At 41.7% G+C, this 23,708-nt stretch overlaps 2 protein-coding genes across 3 annotated transcripts; one reads left to right on the top strand and one right to left on the bottom strand.

Moving 5' to 3' along the window:
- The first annotated feature begins 309 nt into the window (after nt 1-309).
- LOC106601243 (ring-box 1, E3 ubiquitin protein ligase) lies at nt 310-4,823 on the top strand. Its single transcript, XM_014193290.3, has 5 exons — nt 310-495; nt 1,180-1,258; nt 1,335-1,405; nt 4,291-4,376; nt 4,600-4,823. The coding sequence occupies exons 1-5, from the start codon at nt 418-420 to the stop codon at nt 4,610-4,612; spliced, it is 327 nt and encodes a 108-aa protein (XP_014048765.1). The 5' UTR covers nt 310-417; the 3' UTR covers nt 4,613-4,823.
- An 11,976-nt stretch (nt 4,824-16,799) lies between these two features.
- Nucleotides 16,800-23,635, bottom strand: f10a1 (Hsc70-interacting protein). Of its 2 annotated transcripts, none has more exons than XM_082971375.1 (13): nt 23,430-23,635; nt 22,966-23,100; nt 22,506-22,554; nt 22,330-22,414; nt 20,240-20,313; nt 19,942-20,008; nt 19,740-19,824; nt 19,530-19,640; nt 18,590-18,692; nt 18,367-18,483; nt 18,230-18,280; nt 17,804-17,986; nt 16,800-17,696 (listed from the first exon to the last, which is right to left on the bottom strand). In XM_082971375.1, the coding sequence occupies exons 2-13, from the start codon at nt 23,073-23,075 to the stop codon at nt 17,565-17,567; spliced, it is 1,167 nt and encodes a 388-aa protein (XP_082827501.1). In that variant the 5' UTR covers nt 23,076-23,100; nt 23,430-23,635; the 3' UTR covers nt 16,800-17,564. The 2 variants fall into 2 exon arrangements, with proteins under 2 accessions (XP_082827501.1, NP_001133946.1); NM_001140474.1 differs by having other exon boundaries at nt 17,804-18,006; nt 18,229-18,280; nt 23,430-23,548.
- Nucleotides 23,636-23,708: the final 73 nt, after the last annotated feature.

Genomic DNA, 23,708 nt, shown 5'->3' with positions numbered 1-23,708 from the left:
ACAATTGGAACTCGGTAATCTCAGAATTCAGTGCATTTAAAACAATTGGGAACTCTGAAAAAACAAACTCCGACTGGGAAAAATCTATTTCAATGGTAATCAGGGATCTTCAGGTCGGAAAGTCGTAGCTCTAGAAAGGTTCCCGCGTTGGAATTCCGAGTTGGATGACCGTTCAAATCGATTTTTCAAGTCGAGCTCGTTTTTTTCCGAGTTCTTAACTTGACATTGTACCCCGACTTTGAGAAGGGATTGCGCGACGATTAATTTAACAACTGTGTGACGCAGCATGACAACGTCAGCACGATTGGTCGACATTCCGCTGGGTGGGGCGTTACGTCAATCCATTCATATCCCAATGGGATGTCTATCTCCTCCTTTCTCTAATATCTCTGTTCACACGAAAGTTCGATAGTCAACATGGCGGCAGCGATGGATGTTGATACCCCAAGCGCCACGAATAGTGGAGCAAGCAAGAAACGTTTTGAAGTGAAGAAGGTATATATATTTTTTAATATATCATAGCTACATTTTAGACATACTGTAAGGTTCGATATTATTATAGGCTTAATACGGGTTTGGGTACAATCTACGCGCGATTAGTTAGCATAAATTGCTAGCTCGCCAGCTAGCTGAAACTAGACGGAGTCCCTGTTTGGCTGTATCTAATTTTGGGGAGTGAGTTTGCGTTTCACTTTTAGGGCTGATCGCTACCTAATTTGTTAACTAATCTCGCTGTTTGTGGTAATAGAAGCTAGCCAACCACTACTAGGTTCAGCTTTAGATGCATTGACATACGAAATCAATGACTAACTAATTTGCTCAACTGGCTAACGTCAGCTTCCTAGTTATCTTGCTAAAATGACAGGCCCAGTTGCACGTGAGGTTGTCTATTTATTGACGCTGAATGAGTGAAAAATGATGTATCAAACACTAACATTTTCACCCTGGCCTTGTTTGTGATCAATGTGGATAGTGAAATAGGCCTAACTTGTCTGATGAAATGCCAAATGCAATAGTGATTTGAATGACTAAATGTCTCCTGACATCAAATTAACATGAATAAATGGTGAATAACAATATGCTCCTTTTTTAATACCTATTTGAAACAACAGCAATATCAAACAAACACTAACTGCCAGTGATATTATCATAATTTCATGTGACTCTTCTTCTTTACAGTGGAATGCAGTGGCACTTTGGGCCTGGGACATTGTGGTGGACAACTGTGCCATCTGTAGGAATCACATTATGGATCTCTGTGAGTATGCCATTAACATTATTTGACTACTGGGCTAATAAAGGTGTGTGTTACACATTTCTCTTGTCCTCCATAGGCATAGAGTGCCAGGCTAACCAGGCCTCTGCCACATCAGAGGAGTGCACCGTAGCCTGGGGAGTCTGCAATGTGAGTCAGAGTTCTTTGCATTTGCATATTTTGCGTACATCCTGATCAGTTAGATTGTAAAGTTAATTGTCAGAGTATTGAAATAACAGCAGTGTGATCTAAACTAATCTGCATTATATTGAACTACCCTAAAAGTATAGAATTCTTCAATGTATGTTTTGAGCTGTGTTCGAATACTCATTCTAACCCACTAACCATACTATTTGTGACGTAAATTGAATATGTAGTATGCTTATTGGTCATAGTATGGATATAGTTCCTGGATGTTGTACTAAATATGCCAAAATACAAAGTATACAAGCAGTGGACACTCTTTCTGTGCTTTTTTGGCCCATAAGGCAATTTTTCAGAAGATGAGCGTGGCTTCACAGCGTTTTCAGATTTGAAGAAAATGCTGGGAAAATATGCAGCCGAAGTCCGAGAGTGTATATACAAATTCCTTGCTTTAACTAATTATGACAAATGTTGAGCAATGTAATAAAGTCATGACTTTTCAAATAAGTTACATTACATGTTATGTTGGCTGACAATTTGTTAGCTACACTATCCTTAGGAACAGCATAGCATTACAGCAGTATGTACTGGTATGTTGGCTAGTTACCTAACGTTAGTTGGCTACTAATACATCGATCTTGCCAGGCAGTATATTAACTATACTCTAACGAACTACACAATGTTTATTGACTAGATTATTCACGTTATTCTTAGCTAAGTGTTATAGTCGTGTGCGTTCTCAATTGACATTGTTAATTCTGGCTATCTACTCTGATTTCAGAGCACTCTTGAGTGTGCCAGAGCTCAGAATAACTGATGAATTTACGAATGCTCAACACGTGGATGGCCGGTGTCAGTAAACATCAGGAAAAAAAGTGTAAATAAATTGTTGCCAGCAGCACGTTTAGTCACCAACGCTCTGGATAATGTGAAAACAGCCTAACCAGCTCTGCTATGGCGAGTAAAATGGTCAGTGAGGTGTTCTCTCATTTGTGTCTGGAAATGGCTTGCAAGCTAGCCAACATTTGCCAGTCAGCATGGCTGCCGTTGTGAGGTCAGAATGCTCGGATCAACCCTATTCCTCGGCCAGAGCGTCCAGTGACGCGCTCCGAGGGCGAAACGCTCTGAATTTATGAACGGACAATTTGACAACGCTCTGGATTTACAAACACCCAGACCGCACTCTGGCACTCCAGATTGAATTTACGAACACACACAAAATTGTAAAATGTCAAGCTAGTCATTTGTTATGCTAACAAGCTAGCGAGAGGTTGCGTAGACATTTACATTTAAGTCATTTAGCAGACGCTCTTATCCAGAGCAACTTACAAATTGGTGCATTCACCTTATGATATCCAGTGGAACAACCACTTTACAATAGTGCATCTAAATCTTTTTTTGGGGGGGGGGTATAAGGATGACTTTATCCTATCCTAGGTATTCCTTAAAGAGGTGGGGTTTCAGGTGTCTCCGGAAGGTGGTGATTGACTCCGCTGTCCTGGCGTCGTGAGGGAGCTTGTTCCACCATAGGGGTGCCAGAGCAGCGAACAGTTTTCACTGGGCTGAGCGGGAACTGTGCTTCCTCAGAGGTAGGGGGGCCAGCAGGCCAGAGGTGGATGAGCGCAGTGCCACTCGTTTGGGTGTAGGGACAGAGTGTTGGGTGTTGGGGTGTTGGGTGTCAGAGCCTGAAGGTACGGAGGTGCCGTTCCCCTCACGGCTCCGTAGGCAAGCACCATGGTCTTGTAGCGGATGCGAGCTTCAATTGGAAGCCAGTGGAGAGAGCGGAGGAGCGGGGTAACGTGAGAGAACTTGGGAAGGTTGAACACCAGACGGGCTGCGGCGTTCTGGATGAGTTGTAGGGGTTTAATGGCACAGGCAGGGAGCCCAGCCAACAGCGAGTTGCAGTAATCCAGACGGGAGATGACAAGTGCCTGGATTAGGACCTGCGCCGCTTCCTGTGTGAGGCAGGGTCGTACTCTGCGAATGTTGTAGAGCATGAATCTACAGGATCGGGTCACCGCCTTGATGTTAGTGGAGAACGACAGGGTGTTGTCCAGGGTCACGCCAAGGTTCTTAGCACTCTGGGAGGAGGACACAATGGAGTTGTCATGGAACGGGCAGTCCTTCCCCGGGAGGAAGAGCAGCTCCGTCTTGCCGAGGTTCAGCTTGAGGTGGTGATCCGTCATCCACACTGATATGTCTGCAAGACATGCAGAGATGCGATTCGCCACCTGGTTATCAGAAGGGGGAAAGGAGAAGATTAATTGTGTGTCGTCTGCATAGCAAAGATAGAGACCATGTGAGGATATGACAGAGCCAAGTGACTTGGTGTATAGCGAGAATAGGAGAGGGCCTAGAACAGAGCCCTGGGGGACACCAGTGGTGAGAGCACGTGGTGCGGAGACAGATTCTCGCCACGCCACCTGGTAGGAGCGACCTGTCAGGTAGGACGCAATCCAAGCGTGGGCCGCGCTTGGATTGCCCAACTCGGAGAGGGTGGAGAGGAGGATCTGGTGGTTCACAGTATCAAAGGCAGCAGATAGGTCTAGAAGGATGAGAGCAGAGGAGAGAGAGTTAGCTTTAGCAGTGCGGAGAGCCTCCGTGACACAGAGAAGAGCAGTCTCAGTTGAATGACCAGTCTTGAAACCTGACTGATTTGGATCAAGAAGGTCATTCTGAGAGAGATGGCAAGAGAGCTGGCCAACAGCATTAACTTCCGGGTAGACAGGCGAAGCGCTAGTACGCTCAACTGAAAGAATACAGTTTGTTTACAGTGTACTAAAATGAACTAATAGTGTACATACTGATTAAGTATGTAGTATACAGTATGTGTATTCAAACACAGCTATTGTCTTGGCTTGTTGTTATGTCAATAATATCTTCTCTCCCAGCATGCATTCCATTTCCACTGTATCTCCCGTTGGTTGAAGACCAGGCAGGTGTGCCCCCTAGACAACAGGGAGTGGGAGTTTCAGAAGTGAGTGTCATAATTTTATTCATAACACTACTCCATGGTCCTAGCTAAACTGCAGTCAATCAGAGCTGCAGTATTCTTGCCTTTTGGGGAAGTAGATGGCTGAAAAAAACAACAGCCATGCGTCCGTGTTACTGGTGCTAATGCATTATTCCACCGCTTCATTGTAGATGAGTTGTGTATGTCAAACAGTTAATAACTAACACTCCCTTTCCCTCTCTTACAGATATGGACACTAGGTGCAAGACTCTGGACCATTACTTGGGCTTCTGCAAGTTCCATGCTTTCTGTTGCTTTCTCTTTCTTCGTATGATAGACTCCACTTTGAGTACATTGCAAATACTGAGGACATCCACCCCCACATCTCATTGTTTTAGGCTCGCTGGAAAGCAATGTTTTTTAGTTGAATTTGCAATGTTGTAAATTATAAATAAACAATGTTCTGTGTAACTGCCTCGATTTGGAATTGAGGACTAGACATGGAAATACAATTTTAGAAATACCATGTAGGCCATCATTGTAAATAAGAATTTGAATCTGACTTGCCTAGTTAAATTAAGGTATTTTTCTAATATTATTTAGAAATGTGTTGGAAGTTACAGATCATTGGCTGAAAGACCAAATTGACTAAACATTTTTGTAAGTTGAACTGGTTCATAACTTAAAGATGCACTATGCAGAAATTGCTCCGTCATTTCCTTGTTGCTAAAACTAATAGTTCGCCTAATTTCAGTTAGTGGAAAACAAGTTAGTATAGTGTAGATAAATATTGTACCTACTAAATCGCTGTGAAATATTTTCCATAAGCAAAAATTGTTTCAGCTGTGTGAAGCTAGTGTACAAAATCGAAAGTAAGACACACAACTTAAGAACGGGAAGCATAGAAATAGCACACATGGAACATATCTACAGCTTAGACTTGCTTTCAAGTACAATAAAACATCTATAACTCACATTTCTTTGAATTTGGTCAGGCCTCCCAAAAAGTTACATATTGCCACTTTAACACAAATGACCACATCCAGCACTAACTTGCAGTCCCATTTTCTATTTGCTATGATTCTCTAGTATGAATGACAGTCATAATGCTACATTGGTTATACTTTGGCTCAACAGACATTCGCCGAAAGCCATTTAAGAATGTAAAAATCAATAACTAATCCACCATTTGTCACAGAATCATCAAGCTAGATATGATTTAGTCTATAAATGTCTAGCATACTTTTACAACCTCTGTTTTGATTTAATAGAAATCTATAAAATGCCATTTAAAGCGGTAAAAATGTACGTTTTCACTGATTATGACAGAATCATCAAACTAGGTATGATTTATTCTATAAATGTCTAGCATTCTTAAACAAACTTTGCTTTGAGTAGAAATTCCAGTTTTGATTTGATAGAAGTACATAAAATCTCATATTGCATTTAAAGATGAAGAAATCTAATTCAGTGATTGTCTCAGAAAAAAGTGAAAATATGCATTTATTTGCAATAACTTTAAAGAAATTTTAATTTCAAGTGCAATTTGTTCTATATGAAGTTAGACATAGTACAACTTTATGTAAACAATGTTTACAATCTTAAATTGTATGCCAAATCAATGTTCGCTATTTTAGAGCGACAGTTCCACATTTTAAAGTAGTTACAAGGCACAACAGTCATTTATACGTCTCTAATTTAACAGCAAAGAAGCTCCTTCCAGTCATTTTCTATTTTCGCTTTGTTGAAGTCCTTTGTCATCCCCAGACAAGCTGAATGGTACCATCTCTGACACAGAGCATTCTGAAGTATTCAAAACATAAAACAGGGTTATGTTTATTTACATGTAAATTACAGATCTGGAATACCCAAATTCTGTTACATTCTTTTACAATGAGGAACATTTTCAAATTGAATTGGATTTTTGTTCAATTGCCAAATTGACTTTAAATAACATGCATTTGACCACAACCCTGACAGAAGCACACACAACTGTAGTGTTAATCATCGTTGAGTATTCCGGCAATATAAATGTTAGCTTATAACAGTGAACCTTTTTTTGTGGGATACACAAGGCAATGCTAGGTCTTGTGGCATATTTTGGTTAAACCATCCCCAATTTAATGGAATTGCAAACTCTCTGCATGCACAGTGTATTCTTCCATCACATGTACAGCTGATTCTCAAGATCTTGCACACTAATGACATGCTATTGAGACGACACTACTACACTGCCTGAGCCAAGGACTACATGCTTTCTGGTAAGTTTTGATTACAATACTGGGTGGGGTGAATATATTTTATGACATACATGATTTTTTGTTAACTAGAGAATAGTAGCCTACAGCAAAGTGTGTTTAAATCAATTCTTACTTAACAATTTCTGCTAGTTAGTTTTTCCTACCATGTTGGGTTTAGCTTGCTTGAGCCTGCTAACTGAGGAGTGTTAATTCACCTGTTTCCATACATGTTTTGTTTAAAAACATTTATCTTACGAAGGAGTTGTTTAATCTAACTGCTTAACTATTTATCTATACATGGAATTGTATTTGTTTTTATTTACTCCTTTTTTTCTGATCTTTACAGGAAAATGCCACGGGCAATATCTGATGTGTGGAGACATTTCACTGCAGCTAATGTAGAAGGAAAAGCTGTGTACATTTGCAAATACTGTGCCAAATCATATGTGAAGAATGCAACAAAGATGCAGAATCATCTGGCCAAGTGCATAAAGTTCCCTCAGCGCTCACAACAAGCAACCTCTGACAAAAGTCCCTCTACTTCTATTCAAGGTGAAAATGATGAATCAGATACCTTATCGATAGCAACAGCTCATGGTCCTCCTGGAATCAGAAGTTGTTTTGACTCAATGGATGAACGTCAGAGAAATGCTGATGAATGTCTTGCTTGAGCTGTGTATGCAACTGGTTCACCTCTGATGCTCACAGGCAATGTGTATTGGAAGAGATTTCTGAATGTTCTTCGCCCAGCATACACCCCTCCAACCAGACATGCTTTATCTACTCATTTGCTAGATGCAGAGTTCAACAGAGTTCAAGTGAAGGTCAAGCAAATCATAGAGAAAGCAGACTGCATTGCAATCATCTCTGATGGGTGGTTGAATGTTCGTGGGCAAGGAATAATTAACTACAATATCCACCCCTCAAACAGTATTCTACAAGAGCACAGACACAAGGGACAACAAACACACCGGTCTCTACATTGCAGATGAGCTGAAGACAGTCATCAATGATCTTGGACCACAGAAGATATTTGTACTGGTGGCAGACAATGCTGCGAAAATGAAGGCTGCTTGGTCTAAAGTGGAGGAGTCTTACCCTCACATCACACACATTGGCTGTGCTGCTCATGCATTGAATCTGCTCCTCAAGGACATCATGGCACTGAAAACAATGGATACACTCTACAAGAGAGCCAATGAAATGGTTAGGTATGTGAAGGGTCATCAAGTTATAGCAGCAATCTACCTCACCAAGCAAAGTGAGAAGAATAAGAGCACCACATTGAAGCTTCCCAGCAACACTCGTAGGGGTGGTGTTGTCATCATGTTTGACAGTCTCCTGGAGGGGAAGGAGTCTCTCCAAGAAATGGCCATATCACAGTCTGCTGATATGGACAGCCCCATCAAGAGGATCCTCCTGGATGATGTATTTTGGGAAAGAGTGGTAAGCAGCCTGAAACTCCTGAAACCTATAGCAGTAGCCATTGCACGGATTGAGGGAGACAAAGCCATCCTGTCTGATGTTCAGACTCTGCTTGCAGATGTAAGAGAAGAAATCCGTACTGCCCTGCCCACTTCACTGTTGCTCCAAGCAGAGGAAACTGCAGTTCTGAAATACATCAAAAAGCGTGAAGACTTCTGCCAGAAGCCCATATACGCCGCAGCGTACATGTTGGACCCCAAGTATGCTGGCAAGAACATCCTGTCTGGTGCAGAGATAAACAAGGCCTATGGTGTCATCACTGCCGTGTCTCACCACCTTGGCCTGGATGAGGGCAAGGTTCTTGGCAGTCTGGTGAAGTACACTTCCAAGCAAGGGCTTTGGGATGGAGATGCAATATGGCAGCCGTGCCAACATATCTCATCAACCATTTGGTGGAAGGGACTTTGTGGATCTGAGGCTCTTTCCCCTGTTTCCTCCATCATCCTCCAATTCCCACCAACATCAGCCGCCTCGGAGTGCAACTGGTCCTTGTTTGGGAACACACACACCAAAGCACACAACAGGCTGACCAATACAAAAAATTGGTGGCAATCCGGGCAAATTTGAGTTTTTTTGAGCCTGACAATGAGCCATCCTCAACATGGTTGGAAAGTGACAGTAAAGATGAGGCCTCAGAGTCTGATGTTCAAGAGGTGGACATTGAGGATGTCCAGGGAGAAGACATGGAAGCCTGAGAGGAAGATAACAAAAGCTTTAGTTTCTATACTATCATTTTACAGATTTATGTTGAAAACGTTTTTGGGAGATGCAATGGATCATTGGGGATCATTCAATATTCCTTTTCTTTTGTTGTTCAGTGAAATCATCCCATGTGAAAAGTCAACTCATTTAATTAAACTTCAATCGTAACTAAATTGTTTTTTTATTTCTATTGGAAGGATTTAATCATTTGCTATTATGTTTATTTATGATAAGGTAAAAGGTTTATGTTTCTGTCTCCATATGATATGATATGGTAAATATATCCAATGCAAAAGACATTTACATTTAAATGGTATTAATATTAATTTTCAGATATTTCCATTAATTCCCATATATTCCCACGGAAAGTTTCCACCTCTGAATATTCCCCAAAATGTGCAACCCTAGTAATAACACAAGGATAACCCTGATAAAAAGTTTCATACTTCTAAATGTCTTGAAGGATGAAACTACATGAGCTTTCATAGCCTACTATTATATTACACCATGACAAACCCAGTTGGTCGGATGATCATCATTTTTATCTGGATGATGCTCAATGTGTGCTTTGCAGTCTTCCTTCGCATTGAAGACTAAAAAAAAAGAGGACCACATTTTTATGCATTGTTGACCCATTTAAAGACGCTTTCTGGAACCCATAGTTCTAAAGGTTGTGCTTCAAAGACAAAAATGTCCCTCACAGTTACATACTACATTGTTCTCTCACTGTCTGCTTTGCCCCCTTCCCACACCCTGTAGCAAAGGGTTCCCCAAAGATTGTTTTTCTGCTTTACATGACCCATTGGAGCCAGGAGTTTACCTCGAAAACACCTAGTCAACCTTGTTGTAAGCTGCTGTAGTGTTGGAAGTATTTAAAAAACAGTTTTGGAACTTTTCTGAGTTACAAAAGACCATCACAGACTGCTGTCATTTTGCACATTCTAAAGTTCAAACAAACAGTAACAGAATACCTGAATACTTCTCTGCATGCTTTATTGTCTAGCAAGCCAAGACCACTGGACTTGGTGTGTGTAGGTTAGTGAGTGTAGGAGCAATTTATTTTCGTGAATAGGGTGGTGAACCTAATAAAGTGGCAACTGAGTGTAGATATCACAAAGAAACTCCTTTTGAGCAGTGTCTGTCTGTTATATGTTAGATCAATGGGTATAATGGTAAATCTGATCCCCAAGGTCTTCATAGGCTCACTTGGATATATAGAGTTGGAGGTAAAGAAAGAAATATTGAACTAGGACATTAAAACACTGGCAGAATTCTTTCATCCACATCCATTGACATCAAATGTCTTTTAAAGTATAAATACCCTTCTAAGACCACTGTCTTTCTGGGTGTTTTAAAAGGTTTGCAAATAGTTCTTTCTGCAAGGAATGTGAATTGAAAGGGATTTGGTAATATCTATCTAGGTGACGTAGTTTCGACACTGGTAAAATGTGTGGTAATTGCACACCTCCCTGCTGAATTATGTAGAGCTGATTTGGGCCATTTAAAAAAAAATAATAATAATCATGAACTTTTGTGAAAAACCACATTTTCACGTAGGCTTTTTGCTGTCAATTTAAGAGAGCAAATAGCATATGGACAGCTTGGTTGAAGTCCTAGGTTTTAATGGTCAGTGCCAGTAGATTGCAGAGGGGTTCACATACAGTTCAGAAGCAAATCATAATGTATACATTCAGCCCAAAAACCAAACATTTACCATCTACTTCTTATATTAGTGTTTTTTTGTTATCCACCCTCTGGTATCTTTCAATACCCATGCTAATATATATATATATACATACTGTATATACAGTTGAAGTCGGAAGTTTACATACACCTTAGCCAAATACATTTAAACTCAGTTTTTCACAATTCCTGACATTTAATCCTAGTAAAAATTCCCTGTCTTAGGTCAGTTAGGATCACCACTTTATTTTATGAATGTGAAATGTCAGAATAATAGTAGAGTGATTTATTTCAGCTTTTATTTCTTTCATCAGATTCCCAGTGGGTCAGAAGTTTACATACTCAATTAGTATTTGGTAGTATTGCCTTTAAAATTGTTTAACTTGGGTCAAACGTTTCAGGTAGCCTGACACAGGCTTCCCACAATAAGTTGGGTGAATTTTGGCCCATTCCTCCTGACAGCTGGTGTAACTGAGTCAGGTTTGTAGGCTTCCTTGCTCGCACACACTTCTGCCCAAAATTTTTCGATGGGATTGAGGTCAGGGCTTTGTGATGTCCACTCCAATACCTTGACTTTGTTGTCCTTAAGCCATTTTGCCACAACTTTGGAAGTATGCTTGGGGTCATGGTCCATTTGGAAGACCCATTTGCGACCAAGCTTTAACTTCCTGACTGATGTCTTGAGATGTTGCTTCAATATATCCACATCATTTTCTTTCCTCATGATGCCATCTATTTTGTGAAGTGCACCAGTCCCTCCTGCAGCAAATAACCCCCACAACATGATGCTGCCACCCCTTGCCTCACGGTTGGGATGGTGTTCTTCGGCTTGCAAGCATCCCCATTTTTCCTCCAAACATAACGATGGTCATTATGGCAAAACAGTTCTATTTTTGTTTCATCAGACCAGAGGACATTTCTCCAAAAAGTACGATCTTTGTCCCAATGTGCAGTTGCAAACCGTAGTCTGGCTTTTTTATGGCGGTTTTGGAGCAGTGGCTTCTTCCTTGCTGAGCGGCCTTTCAGGTTATGTCGACAAAGGCCTCGTTTTACTGTGGATATAGATACTTTTGTAGCTGTTTCCTCCAGCATCTTCACAAGGTCCTTTGCTGTTGTTCTGGGATTGATTTGCACTTTTCGCACCAAAGTACGTTCGTCTCTAGGAGACAGAACGCGTCTCCTTCCTGAGCGTTATGACGGCTGCATGGTCCCATGGTGTTTATACTTGCGTACTATTGTTTGTACAGATGAACGTGGTACCTTCAGGCGTTTGGAAATTGCTCCCAAGGATGAACCAGACATGTGGAGGTCTACAATTTATTTTCTGAGGTCTTGGCTGATTTCTTTTGATTTTCCCATGATGTCAAGCAAAGAGGCACTGAGTTTGAAGGTAGGCCTTGAAATACATCCACAGGTACACCTCCAATTGACTCAAATTAGCCTATCAGAAGCTTCTAAAGCCATGACATCATTTTCTGGAATTTTCCAAGCTGTTTAAAAGCAGTCAACTTAGTGTATGTAAACTTCTGACCCACTGGAATTGTGATAAAGTGAATTATAAGTGAAATAATCTGTCTGTAAACAATTATTGGAAAAATTACTTGTGTAATGCAGAAAGTATATGTCCTAACCGACTTGCCAAAACTATAGTTTGTTAACAGGAAATTTGTGGAGTGGTTGAAAAACGAGTTTTAATGACTCCAACCTAAGTGTTTGTAAACTTCTGACTTCAACTGTACGTATGTTATGGTTTATTCTTAGTTTCCTTATTTCCACTGTGGAATGTCCATGTTGATCCTCTTGGTTATCTTGGTCCATCCACCTGTCTTCTTTGTTAGTCAGGCCTGAACCCTTCATCCTGTACTTTTGTCCTGTAATCTAATTTAATATGACTGAAGATGCAGAATTCTATGCCAGACCCCTTCTAATAGGGTATAACAGACTCGTTAGAACTTTGACCACATGCCCTCTCGACGGACTACAATGCCCTCTATCAAATCAAGACTGGAATTTTTACTCAAAACAAAGGTTGTAAAAGTATGCTAGATATTTATAGAATAAATCATACATTGTTTGATGTTTCTGTGACAAACAATGAATTAGTTGTTGATTTATACCACTTTAAAATGACACTTTATAGATTTTATGTATTTCTAATAAATCAAAACATAATACATAGTTTTATTATTCTGTGACAAACGGTGAATAGTTATTGATTTTTACATTTTAAATGGCTTTTGGCGAATGTGTGTTGATTGTCCGAATGTGTGAATATAAAACCAACGTTACCTCGGTCTTGTGAGACCAGTGGGGAATACTAAAGTTGCCCTGCATACTAGGTTCGGTTTGCTCCTAAACTCAGCAAAAAAAGAAACGTCCCCTTTTCAGGACCCTGTCTTTCTAAGATAATTTGTAAAATCCAAATAACTTCACAGATCTTCATTGTAAAGGGTTTAAACACTGTTTCCCATGCTTGTTCAATGAACCATAAACAATTAATGAACATGCACCTGTGGAACGGTCGTTAAGACACTAACAGTTTACAGACGGTAGGCAATTGAGGTCACAGTTATGTAAACTTAGGACACTAAAGAGGCCTTTCTACTGACTCTGAAAAACACCAAAAGAAAGATGCACAGGGTGGGTCCCTGCCTTTCTGCGTGAACGTGCCTTAGGCATGCTACAAGGAGGCATGAGTACTGCAGATGTGGCCAGGGCAATAAATTGCAATGTCCGTACTGTGAGACGCCTAAGACAGCGCTACAGGGAGACAGGACGGACAGCTGATCGTCCTCGCAGTGGCAGACCACGTGTAACAACACCTGCACAGGATCGGTACATCGAAACATCACACCTGCAGGACAGGTACAGGATGGCAACAACAACTGCCCCAGTTACACCAGGAACGCACAATCCCTCCATCAGTGCTCAGACTGTCCGCAATAGGCTGAGAGAGGCTGGACTGAGGGCTTGTAGGCCTGTTGTAAGGCAGGTCCTCACCAGACATCACCGGCAACAACGTCGCCTATGGGCACAAACCCACCATCGCTTGACCAGACAGGACTGACCCTGCTGGTCATCTATGAACATTTGAACATCTTGGCCATGTTCTGTTAATCTCCACCCGGCACAGCCAGAAGAGGACTGACCACCCCTCATAGCCTGGTTCCTCTCTAGGTTTCTTCCTAGGTTCTGCTCTTTCTATGGAGTTTTTCCTAGCCACCATGCTTCTACATCGGCATTGCTTGCTGTTTGGGGTTTTAGGCTGGGTTTCTGTACAGCACTTTGTGACATCAGCTGATGTAAGAAGGGCTTTATAAATACATTTGATTGATTGATTGACCAGCCATACTGCTCATTCTGTGCATGATTTCCTGCAAGACAGGAATGTCAGTGTTCTGCCATGGCCAGCAAAGAGCCCGGATCTCAATCCCATTGAGCACGTCTGGGACCTGTTGGATTGGAGGGTGAGGGCTAGGGCCATTCCCCCCAGAAATGTCTGGGAACTTGCAGGTGCCTTGGTGGAAGAGTGCGGTAACATCTCACAGCAAGAACTGGCAAATATGGTGCAGTCCATGAGGAGGAGATGCACTGCAGTACTTAATGCAGCTGGTGGCCACACCAGACACTGTCTTACTTTTGATTTTGAACCCCCCCTACTTTGTTCAGGGACACATTATTCCATTTCTGTTTGTCACGTCGGTGGAACTTGTTGAGTTTATGTCTCAGTTTTTGAATCTTATGTAAATATTTGTATGAACATATGTTAAGTTTGCTGAAAATAAACGCAGTTGACAGTGACAGGACGTTTCTTTTTTTGCTGAGTTTAGTAGAACTCGGCTAGGCGAAGACAACGTCTGTGCCTCGTATACTCCCTTCAGCTGTGTAGTGCTAGGGCAAAAAACAAAACGTGCCGCCCTTGGAGTCTCGGGGACAGAGTGGGAAACCCTGGTCTATACTATTCGATAGAGAGCAATCACTGCAGCTGTTCACGCCATGTTAGTGGCCAAATGGACATCTTCAAATCAAAACCCAACCTTAATTTATCCGTTGTGACGCAGAGATGTTTATTATTATTACCAAAATTATTTTATTTACACGCTGTAGTCAATTTTGACATTAGAATAACTGTTTCTGACTCAACTCGATGCAACATAGGCCGTTTTCAAAGGTATTCATTGCTTTTCAAAAGGCAGTCCTTTTAAAAAAAATGTAAGTGGCAATATTACTGTGTCCCTCTTGCGATGACATAGCAACAACATGGCTTCTTCAAAATAGTTAATCTAAACTAAATCAAGAAATCTGTAATTCGTTTAGATGTTTTTGCCGACGAGGTCTTTGACGCGAAATTTGACATTTAACTAAGATGTTTGGTGTAGTATTTCTCAAATGGAAAACTTTGCACTAAAACGAGTATTCTCATTGAATTTATGACAACAAACACTTCATTAAAGAATCCTGTACATATTTCCCACTGAGGGAGTTCTATTACTCTGGCCCAGGTTGAACCGGGCAATGGCCTGACACCTCATTGGGGCGGAAACAGGGAGGGAGGAGGCACTTTTTAAATCAAACAGTAATCTGCGCCTGCTCGGTCATAATGTCAACAAGGCAGCATGGTGCATCTTCCAGAAACATCTCTTTTACATGAAATACATTTTGAATTTTCAAACTACTTTTCATTTTGATGGCAGATTAAGCGGGTTTAAAAAAAAAAGTTAAATCACAGAATCCTACTCATCACTCCATGTGATTGTCACTTTTATTTTGAGCCAATTTTGCTGTCAGCCAGAGCGGGCACCTGGCTCACGCCCAGGAGGCAAACCCGTTCCTACTCGGAGTAGTTTAAACTGGGAAAGTAGGAGTAGTTTAAACCGGGTGAAAAGTGATTGCGTTCGTACTCCTACTCGGAGTAGTACTGTTGACCAATCACCGAGGAAGCAGGTAGATTTCAGCTACCGAACTTCGATTTGCCTCAACAAACAAAAAAGTGTGTGCACAAACAGCCGACAGTACTACGAACAGATGGTAATCCCCAGCAGGAAGACAAATAGCCAGGGAAAATCCCGGCCACAGAAGTGAGATCACCTGTGGTACAGGCTGGAGGCCACAAGGCCCAATTTTTATGGATAAGAGCGATACCATTTTATTTTAAACAGCAGTCAAGCATCTATCATCTCACCAGAATCAGAACCTCAATATTTATTGGAAAGGAGCATCAAGATCACCGTACACTTTCACCACCCTGTGAAGTTCATAAATTATTTCATTTTAGCCTAATAAACTGCATGGTTTCTGGGGTCGTAGTGGGAGGACCACACACACCATATCGTCGGGTTTCCAAGTTTACTTTGATGGTTTTTATATCAATATTTGCGCATAAAGGCATTTCAATTGCCATTTTTACAACAAGATCCCCCATGTCATACTACGAAATTATCAGTAGCATTTTTACAATTATACCGAAACCTCCTGTTTCCACCAGAGCTGTCTTTTCATTTTTATTTTACATAAAACTGTGGATGGAAACGTGTTCTATAGCATCAAAACTTTTCTATCATGGGTAAATTGTGACCGACTGACTTATCTACAAATAATATTAAATAGTTATTTATGATGCAAGGTGATTTGTAAATTAGTCAGTCACGCCTTGCTTTTAGAATCGTCTGCAATGACGAACGCGCCCAGTGATGGCCACTGCCTTTCGAAGCATTATGGCGATAATTGTCTGACTTGCACCTGCCTACATGTTTGTCATCTCATCATTATATACACAGTATCCCTGCAAGTTTCTGTAGTTGCTCTTCAACAACTTCCTTCTGCAACCATCTCCTGCATTGTGGGAGTCTTTACTGTCAACCAATATGTTAGGGTGTTTGTTTGACCCACGTGAACAAATGCATGACTGAAATAGGAACCAACGCCATTCATACAGTGGATATCAGTGGAGGCTGGTGAATGGAGGACAGTTCATAGTAATGGATGGAATGGAACTGATGGAATGAAACACTTCATCCACACATTAAATTTAATCTACTCCATTCCAGCTACTACTATGGCCATCCTCCACTCACCAGCCTCCACTGGTGGATATATACAAATAAATGTGATATGAGGCATTCTGATTGTAGCCAAAAATGTACATGCCTTGTGCCTCTTGACAAGTAGTTGAATGATAAATTGATGGGAATTAATTGACAAATGCACCAAGGGCATTCAGAATGGGTGAAATGAAGCAACGTTTTCCTAATGCCATGATCTGTGTTCACCATGGGGAATAATGGGAACTTACATTTTAATGACCAACTCATCTGATTAAAACAACCATGACAAAATATTTTGCAACCAAATATTTATTGATTCGAATTGATATTTCCCTTACGATTTCAAGATCAAACAAAAGAGTAATATTACTTGTTTTTTTTTGCATTTGGAAGGAGTCAAGACATTTAAAAAAATGAACGTTACAGTGAAAGTGAGTAAAACAGAAAACCTGAGGGAAATAGCTTTACCACATCCAGTCCTGATAGAAAACAAATAGCCATTGATTTGGTTGGCTCAGTGGAGAACACAGAAGATGACAACTCCATATAATAATGTCTCTAAAATGTTCCTCTGACCTGGTGTCTAATGTCTGAGTCCTGTTTGACTATTCCAGATTCAGGTAAAAAACAACAATGGATGGGGTGGGTGGGAAGAGGAGTCAATGGGAATTCTGAATGAAAAGGCTCTGACGGGCTGTTTTGATTCCCCATTATTAACCAGTAGTGCTCCCATCAGTGTCCATAAGTTGGCTTGAGTAACCACTAAGAGCTAACAGCCCCAAATAGGTGGGCTCCATTTAAGAACATACAGTATAAGAGTTACTGTTGACCCCCCCTCCACAAACCCTTGTCTAGTGTAAAACTTGCTGCATTCCTCTAGTCTCCTCTTTACCCATCAACATTACCCATTTGATCCATACACAGTGGACTAATCTCAAATAAGCTTTTTAGCTCACCCAACACCTGACTACATCCATTTGCTACTCTCCCACCACTCATTCTTCTTCCCGCTTCCCTCTTTTTAAATCGCCCCTCTTTTTTCCTTCACCTCCTCTCCTCTAGGGCGAAGGGCTCCCGAACTTGGCGCTCAGCTTGGTGATGAGGGCCATGACCTTGGGGTTACCCTGGTACTTGGCGATGTTAGCTGGGTTCTGAGCCACATCCTGGAAAGCTGCCATCACCTCAGGGTCCTGGAGAAAAAAAAACACAGGAGAGATGGGATTAGATATGGATACTGACATGGAATCCAAGGGCTAACTGTAAGTCTGCAAACACTTCAATTTAAGGAGCGTCGTACCTTCATGGCGTTGAGCACCTCCGGGTCGTTAAAGAGCTCTCCTAGACCAGGCATGCCGAAAGGAGAGCCTCCAGCCCCCCCTGGGAAACCGCCAGCCCCCCCTGGGAAGCCGCCAGCACCCCCTGGGAAGCCGCCAGCACCCCCTGGGAAGCCGCCAGCACCCCCTGGGAAGCCGCCAGCACCCCCTGGGAAGCCGCCAGCACCTACAGCATGAGACAAGGAACCCAGGATTAATGCGATTACAGGGCTCTAATGGACCCTTGGGTGATGGTCAGATAATGTAGAGCAGTGGTCACCAGCCCAGGTACTGGAGAATTACAGGGCCAGGGATTACAGGCCTTTGTTCAAGCCGTGCACTAACAAACCTGATTGAGCTAATCAACTTATCGTCAAGACATTTCATGAACCCATATTCCCTCTCTTACCTGGGAAACCTGGGAAGCCACCTCCTCCTGCTGCTTGTCTAGCCTCCTCCTCCTGTGCAGAGTTTTTAAAAAATGTTTACGTTGAGACACTATTTTGAAATTCTTATTCTCCACTCTGTTCTTGCACCAAACACTCACCCTCTGAGCTTTCTCATGCTCTTCCCTCGCTTTCTTTACCCTCTCCTTCCTGTCCTTGATCTCTCGCTCCTCCCTCTTACGCTCATACTTGCGCCGGTGCTCAATGATTTTGTTAGCCTGAGGAGAGAAAGAGCATGAGTTGAAAGTCCATCCAGAAGACACTGATTGACCAGACAACCTTGGAACTGCTCTGGTTTCAAAAAGACAGATAGTGGCTGGGTACCTTGGGCTGGACCTCTTTCAGCATAGCGCTGGCGTCCTCGTCGTAGTCCAGTTTGCAGGCAGTGGCCAGGTCCTTCGCTGCCTCCTCCCAGTGCCCCAGCAACCTGACACACAAAGAGGAAAGAGACTCAATCAAAGTATTGTATTAGGGGTGTGCCAACATGGCCATACTCATAATCGTATCTGTAAATTGACAGTTGATAGTCGGATCGGATGATACTCGTGACCGGAAAAAACAGAAGTGTTTTAATATTTTATTTAACCTTTATTTAACTATGGACTTTTAGATGTTGGCAAAATACCTCCCTGCACATTCACTGCAAAATAAAGCTGCAGATTAGGAGCAGCGCGCAGAGGTGCGTGTCGGTGTCCTCAACTTGCAGTGGGCAGCCAAGTTTGCTGACACTCAGTCAGAATGCCCATCATCATTTCATATTTTCCCCCCTACCCATGCATCGCATGTTAGATATTATGCACATATCTTGATAGCAAACGTCCTCGACATTCGATTTATCATAGTAGCAGGCAGCAGCAATCTAAATGATCAGCCTGAAAAATATGCAAGAAAAACTGATCTGGTGAAATTATGACGTGAGTGGACAGAGAAATACAGCTTCACTCTATCCAATCAGAGCAGCATAATCAACGTACAGCCAGGCCTTTTCTTTAGACAGCCAGCCAGTTGAGTTATTTAGACCATGTAGAACCTTGCACGACTGACTAACTTGAGAAAGATGTGTGCTGACACTCCAATGTATTTTTCCCAATCGCGGATAATAAATATACTCTGATCACAATCGTATCCAGAAAATTGCCAATATCCCTTACGATACTCATTTTGTCCGACTACTCGGCACCCCCCTATATTGTATTACTTATAAATCATATACAACTGCATTGTGTCTGATGAGATTGAATATGCAGCCTATCTAGCAGCATACTTGTGTGCTTTCCCCCTCCACTTGTAGGGCTGTGCAGAATCTGGGTTGATGTCAATGGCTCTGTCGCAGTCCCGCTTAGCTGCATTGGGTTTCTGCATCCGGATGTAGACGCTGGCAAAGAACATACGTCAGTCTGTATGAATACTACGTGATCATGTACTAGAGCACATCATGTGGTATGGCATTGTTAAGTCTAGTCGTCGGACTCACCTAGCCCTCTTGGCATACATGATAGCTACCCGTGGATTGAGTTTGATGGCTTCAGTGAAGAGGTCCAGGGCTTTCTGCAAGTCACCTGTATTTGACAGCACCAAAAAGTGATAATTATAACCACCGGCCATTAAAATGTCTTCCCGATTTACTACAAGGTCAGTGCAATGTCAATGCAAGAACCTTAGAACAACCAACCCACCTTCTCCTAACGCTTCAATTGCTTCCATCTTCTTCTCGTTGGCCTGGTCCATCATTTCCTCTGTCACCTAAAGGAACAAGAACACACTATTTATCTGCAAGACATGAGATGCCATGTGGTCTTCTGCTTTGGCTGGGAAATTTCAAGCAGTCTTCTTCAGGGCTTGCATGCTCACTAGATGCATTTCTCATTAGTTCTCATCTGCAGAAACTCCCCAAATGAAAAGCACTGCATGCACTCTCCCATCCTTAAGTTATATTAATAACGGATTTGTCTTCAGTAGAGTAAATATTCTCACCTCCAGATTTTCAAAGTCTCCCATCTCCTGAGGTTCGTCTGTGTCTGGCTCAATCACCCCATCTTGGTCGATCTCTGAAGAAGCAAGGGGATCCATCAAGGACTTCAGAATTTTAGCAGATATGAGAGACACTGAAAGCTTGCGCCTCTAATTCCGTTATTGTATGTTGTATATGGTGGCAACCTGTCATTCAGGACAGAGCCCCACCTGTTTTGAGCCCCACATTTTTTTTGTGGGCTTGTCTGTTTTAAATGTTATTTTGGCATTATACAAGTCACATATCAGTTTGCAAACAATGTAAAATAAATATATATCATTGAGTTAATAAATCCGCATACAAATATGGTATTTCAGCCTAGTTCAGTGCTTTCTGTGGCGGTGGGGCAAGCCTGCAGAAAATAGGAGCGTTGCGCCGTGATTGACAGAACACTGAGCCACTCACGGGGACACTACGTCACAACCAAGTAGTAAGGGTAGACATTGAAAATTCAAGCCCTTTGGCTCCTGCCATAGAATTACATTAGTAGTGCCCTTCCAAGGCTCAAGGTCATTGGCCACAGATAAAATGACATCAAATCACATTATGTACAGTAGCTTTGATTGGACTGATCATGTCAACATCTTACTTTCAAAATCTTAGCTAGCATTCATCAATTCAACAATCTACTGGCAAATCCTTTTTAATCCTTGTCATATGAAAATAAATAATGGAGAAATTACAGTTAAATGTATTTTTTTTATTGAACCTTTATTTAATAGATAAAACGTATCGGTGCTCATCGGCCATAAACATTACACAAGTTGGAAATCGCAAATTCAACATTGAGTGGTTTGGAAGGAATTTGTGACAGTGGCTAACTGCAAGCATTGCAACTGGGAAGTCGCGAATAAACAAGCTCAGACTGGGAAAATAAGTTTTGAACGGTCATCCAAATCGGAATTGTAAATCCGGCCTTTGTCTTTCTTTGATGAAAAAAATTTGCCTGCGAAAGACCGCCACACCACCTTCCTTTTCAAGTGAGCACATCACAACAAGGTGAGACCAAAAATGTCTTATATGCTGCTGCATAAATGATGTAAATGCCAGGGAGATAAGTATACTGTAGCTAAGAAAGTAATACTAAGTATATGTTGTGTAGTAAGCTGTCAGTAGCCCATGTGCCTCACCCTAATAATTTGGTCTATTTTCACCTCTTAATTTCACCTAAAGTTACTGTTCTGACTCGGTGGTGCACATGTAGCCTATAACCGGTTTTTGAGAAATGTCATCATCGAATATTGTAAGAGCTTTCATTGTGTGCTTATATGCCCCTTTTATTTATTCTGATTTGGTGTACAGGGAAAACACTAAGAACGGCCCATGTTCTGAATTCTGTCGCTGTACATTTCAAAAGTGCAGAACAAATAGTTATATTGACTACATCCGTCCTGGTTCGCTCATTAATGTCTTAATCGAATTTACCAATTACCTCTTATCCGCTTGTCGTCCCCTTATGCCATAGTTTGTACATCTCAATTGTCAGTAGAAACCACATTTGCTTAAGCAAGTCAGTCATATCAGCTGTTTTTTTAAAAGGCAGTAAATGAGGCTGGATGAACTGTTTCGCTGCCAGACAAGGCTCTGCTGATAGCCAGGTGTAGCAGTGGTAAGGTGTTGGGACTGCTGTTGGGACAGCTTCATGTAGGCCCTAACAGTTTGTGGGCACTGTTTGTCACCATTATAGTGCAATTAATGTATCATTTAGTGGTGCAAAATAAAAACATTTGCCCCACCAAGATTTACATGCTATAATCGCCACTGGTTGTATAAGCACTGCTCAAGAGCTTGGCAATCAGTTTATAAGGCAGCGTTACAAACTGTCTGGTCATGCAACGTATTGTTTGTTGATCTGCAGTCTTCACTGAATGTATTAGATGGAATGGAACTGTAAGTGTCTGGGTGATGATTTATTGGTATGGTGTGTGAGTCTATAATTTCCTTTTCAGAGGACAATAACCCTTTGGCCTGTGTACCCATTTTCTTTACGAACTCAATGGGTGACTGTGGGAAAATGTGTGGGCCAGGTGTGAGAAAGCTGCCATGGACTTACCTAGTTCACTCTCCTCACTCTCAGAGGGGGCATGGGGCTCAGGAGCAGAGGCAGGGGGAGGAGCTCCAGCACATGGACACCCACCCTGAAATGCATTCGTTTTATTGGCTGAACTGTACTGGTAGGCTGTCAAATATAGCAACTGGATGGATATATGAAACAAGTCATACTTATACCTTGCACGAAGAGTCATTTTGGGGGGCTTGTGGAATTGTAGCTCCCATTCTGAAAAAAAGATTCTAATTTACATTTTTCATTCTCTCCTATATGAGCCTTTCAATTTTGCCAACTGCTGCCAGTACATGTTGGTGTATTACTTAGTACAGTAGGAATTTATATATTTTTTTATTCAATTAATAAAGTACGTTGTACTGACTTATATCAGACAGAGAGAAATATGCCTGATACTTAGCAGCAGCGAGTGGGTGTGACTGCGGCATTCTCGTTCAGGATAGTTGGAGAATTGGCAACAACAACAACAAAATCACACAAATGCATTAACAATGACTTCATTCATTTAACTCTAATACTCTTGATATGATCCGAGTCCTAACAGATAGTGGCCTGCTACTTTTGACGATTAAGAGGAAGTGCACGCTTGACGCTATGCGATAAACAGAAGGATTATCAACTGACCCTTGCAACCAGGCCCGGAGGAATCCGAGCTCGGGAAGGTGCAATATGGAGGGATTTTCGTCGCACAACTTCACGAAGGCCTTCAACTCATGCACTTTCCGCGGGTCCATTCTCACTTCACAGGTCCAGCACACGCTACACAACAACAAAGTGCGAGGAAGTAAAAATGAAACTGCTAGCTAGGTATTTAGTAAAATATGAGCATTGATAGCATACACATGTGCTGCACAGCCTCATTTAGTATTATTAGTAAACTAGCTAACTCCTTTATCTCAGAAAACATAGTTTGTCCCAGGGCACGTGCAGAAATGTAGCATGGATTGTGAGGATAGAATATTCTGGAATTCTGTCGAGTTAGTCATGCCGTGGGGATTATTTGAATGCATGGTTCAAATCAGAGAAAACAAACCAGAAAGGCTAATTATTTCCAATAAAACACAGTATATGAGGGTTAGATTAGCTACCTGTATGACCAGACAGCTCTTCAACGACGGGTAGCTTCGAGTAGAGGGATGCAACCAAGCCTCCACAACAATCGCTTTAAAATACTAGTCGATGGTGTATGTTGTTCCGTAGATTTTTTTTAACGCAGGCATTAATTAGATAGAAACATATGACAAACAAAACAAGCGATGAGGTCCTGCGTGAATGGATCAAGTCGCAAACAAAAGAGGTCATATAATTGCGATCCAATCAAAAAACCTGATATTGTACTTCCACCAATGGTAACGATTGTTTTATAG

Source organism: Salmo salar, chromosome 03 (assembly GCF_965601325.2).
Source record: "Salmo salar chromosome 03, fSalSal1, whole genome shotgun sequence".
Taxonomy (NCBI): domain Eukaryota; kingdom Metazoa; phylum Chordata; class Actinopteri; order Salmoniformes; family Salmonidae; genus Salmo; species Salmo salar.
The sequence above is the reverse complement of the archived record's forward strand: the minus strand, read 5'-3'. Positions and strand labels throughout refer to the sequence as shown.

Bases quoted from the DNA above. Each gene is read 5' to 3' on its own strand.
- LOC106601243 (XM_014193290.3), top strand. From the start codon at position 418: ATGGCGGCAGCGATGGATGTTGATACCCCAAGCGCCACGAATAGTGGA. The intron at 496-1,179 runs GTATATATATTT...TCTTCTTTACAG, and splicing joins AACGTTTTGAAGTGAAGAAG to TGGAATGCAGTGGCACTTTG. The intron at 1,259-1,334 runs GTGAGTATGCCA...TGTCCTCCATAG, and splicing joins GAATCACATTATGGATCTCT to GCATAGAGTGCCAGGCTAAC.
- f10a1 (NM_001140474.1), bottom strand. From the start codon at position 23,075: ATGGACCCGCGGAAAGTGCATGAGTTGAAGGCCTTCGTGAAGTTGTGC. The intron at 18,693-19,529 runs GTATGCTGCTAG...TTTGTGTGTCAG, and splicing joins TGGAGGGGGAAAGCACACAA to GTTGCTGGGGCACTGGGAGG. The intron at 18,007-18,228 runs GTAAGAGAGGGA...CTCATGCTGTAG, and splicing joins TGGCTTCCCAGGTTTCCCAG to GTGCTGGCGGCTTCCCAGGG.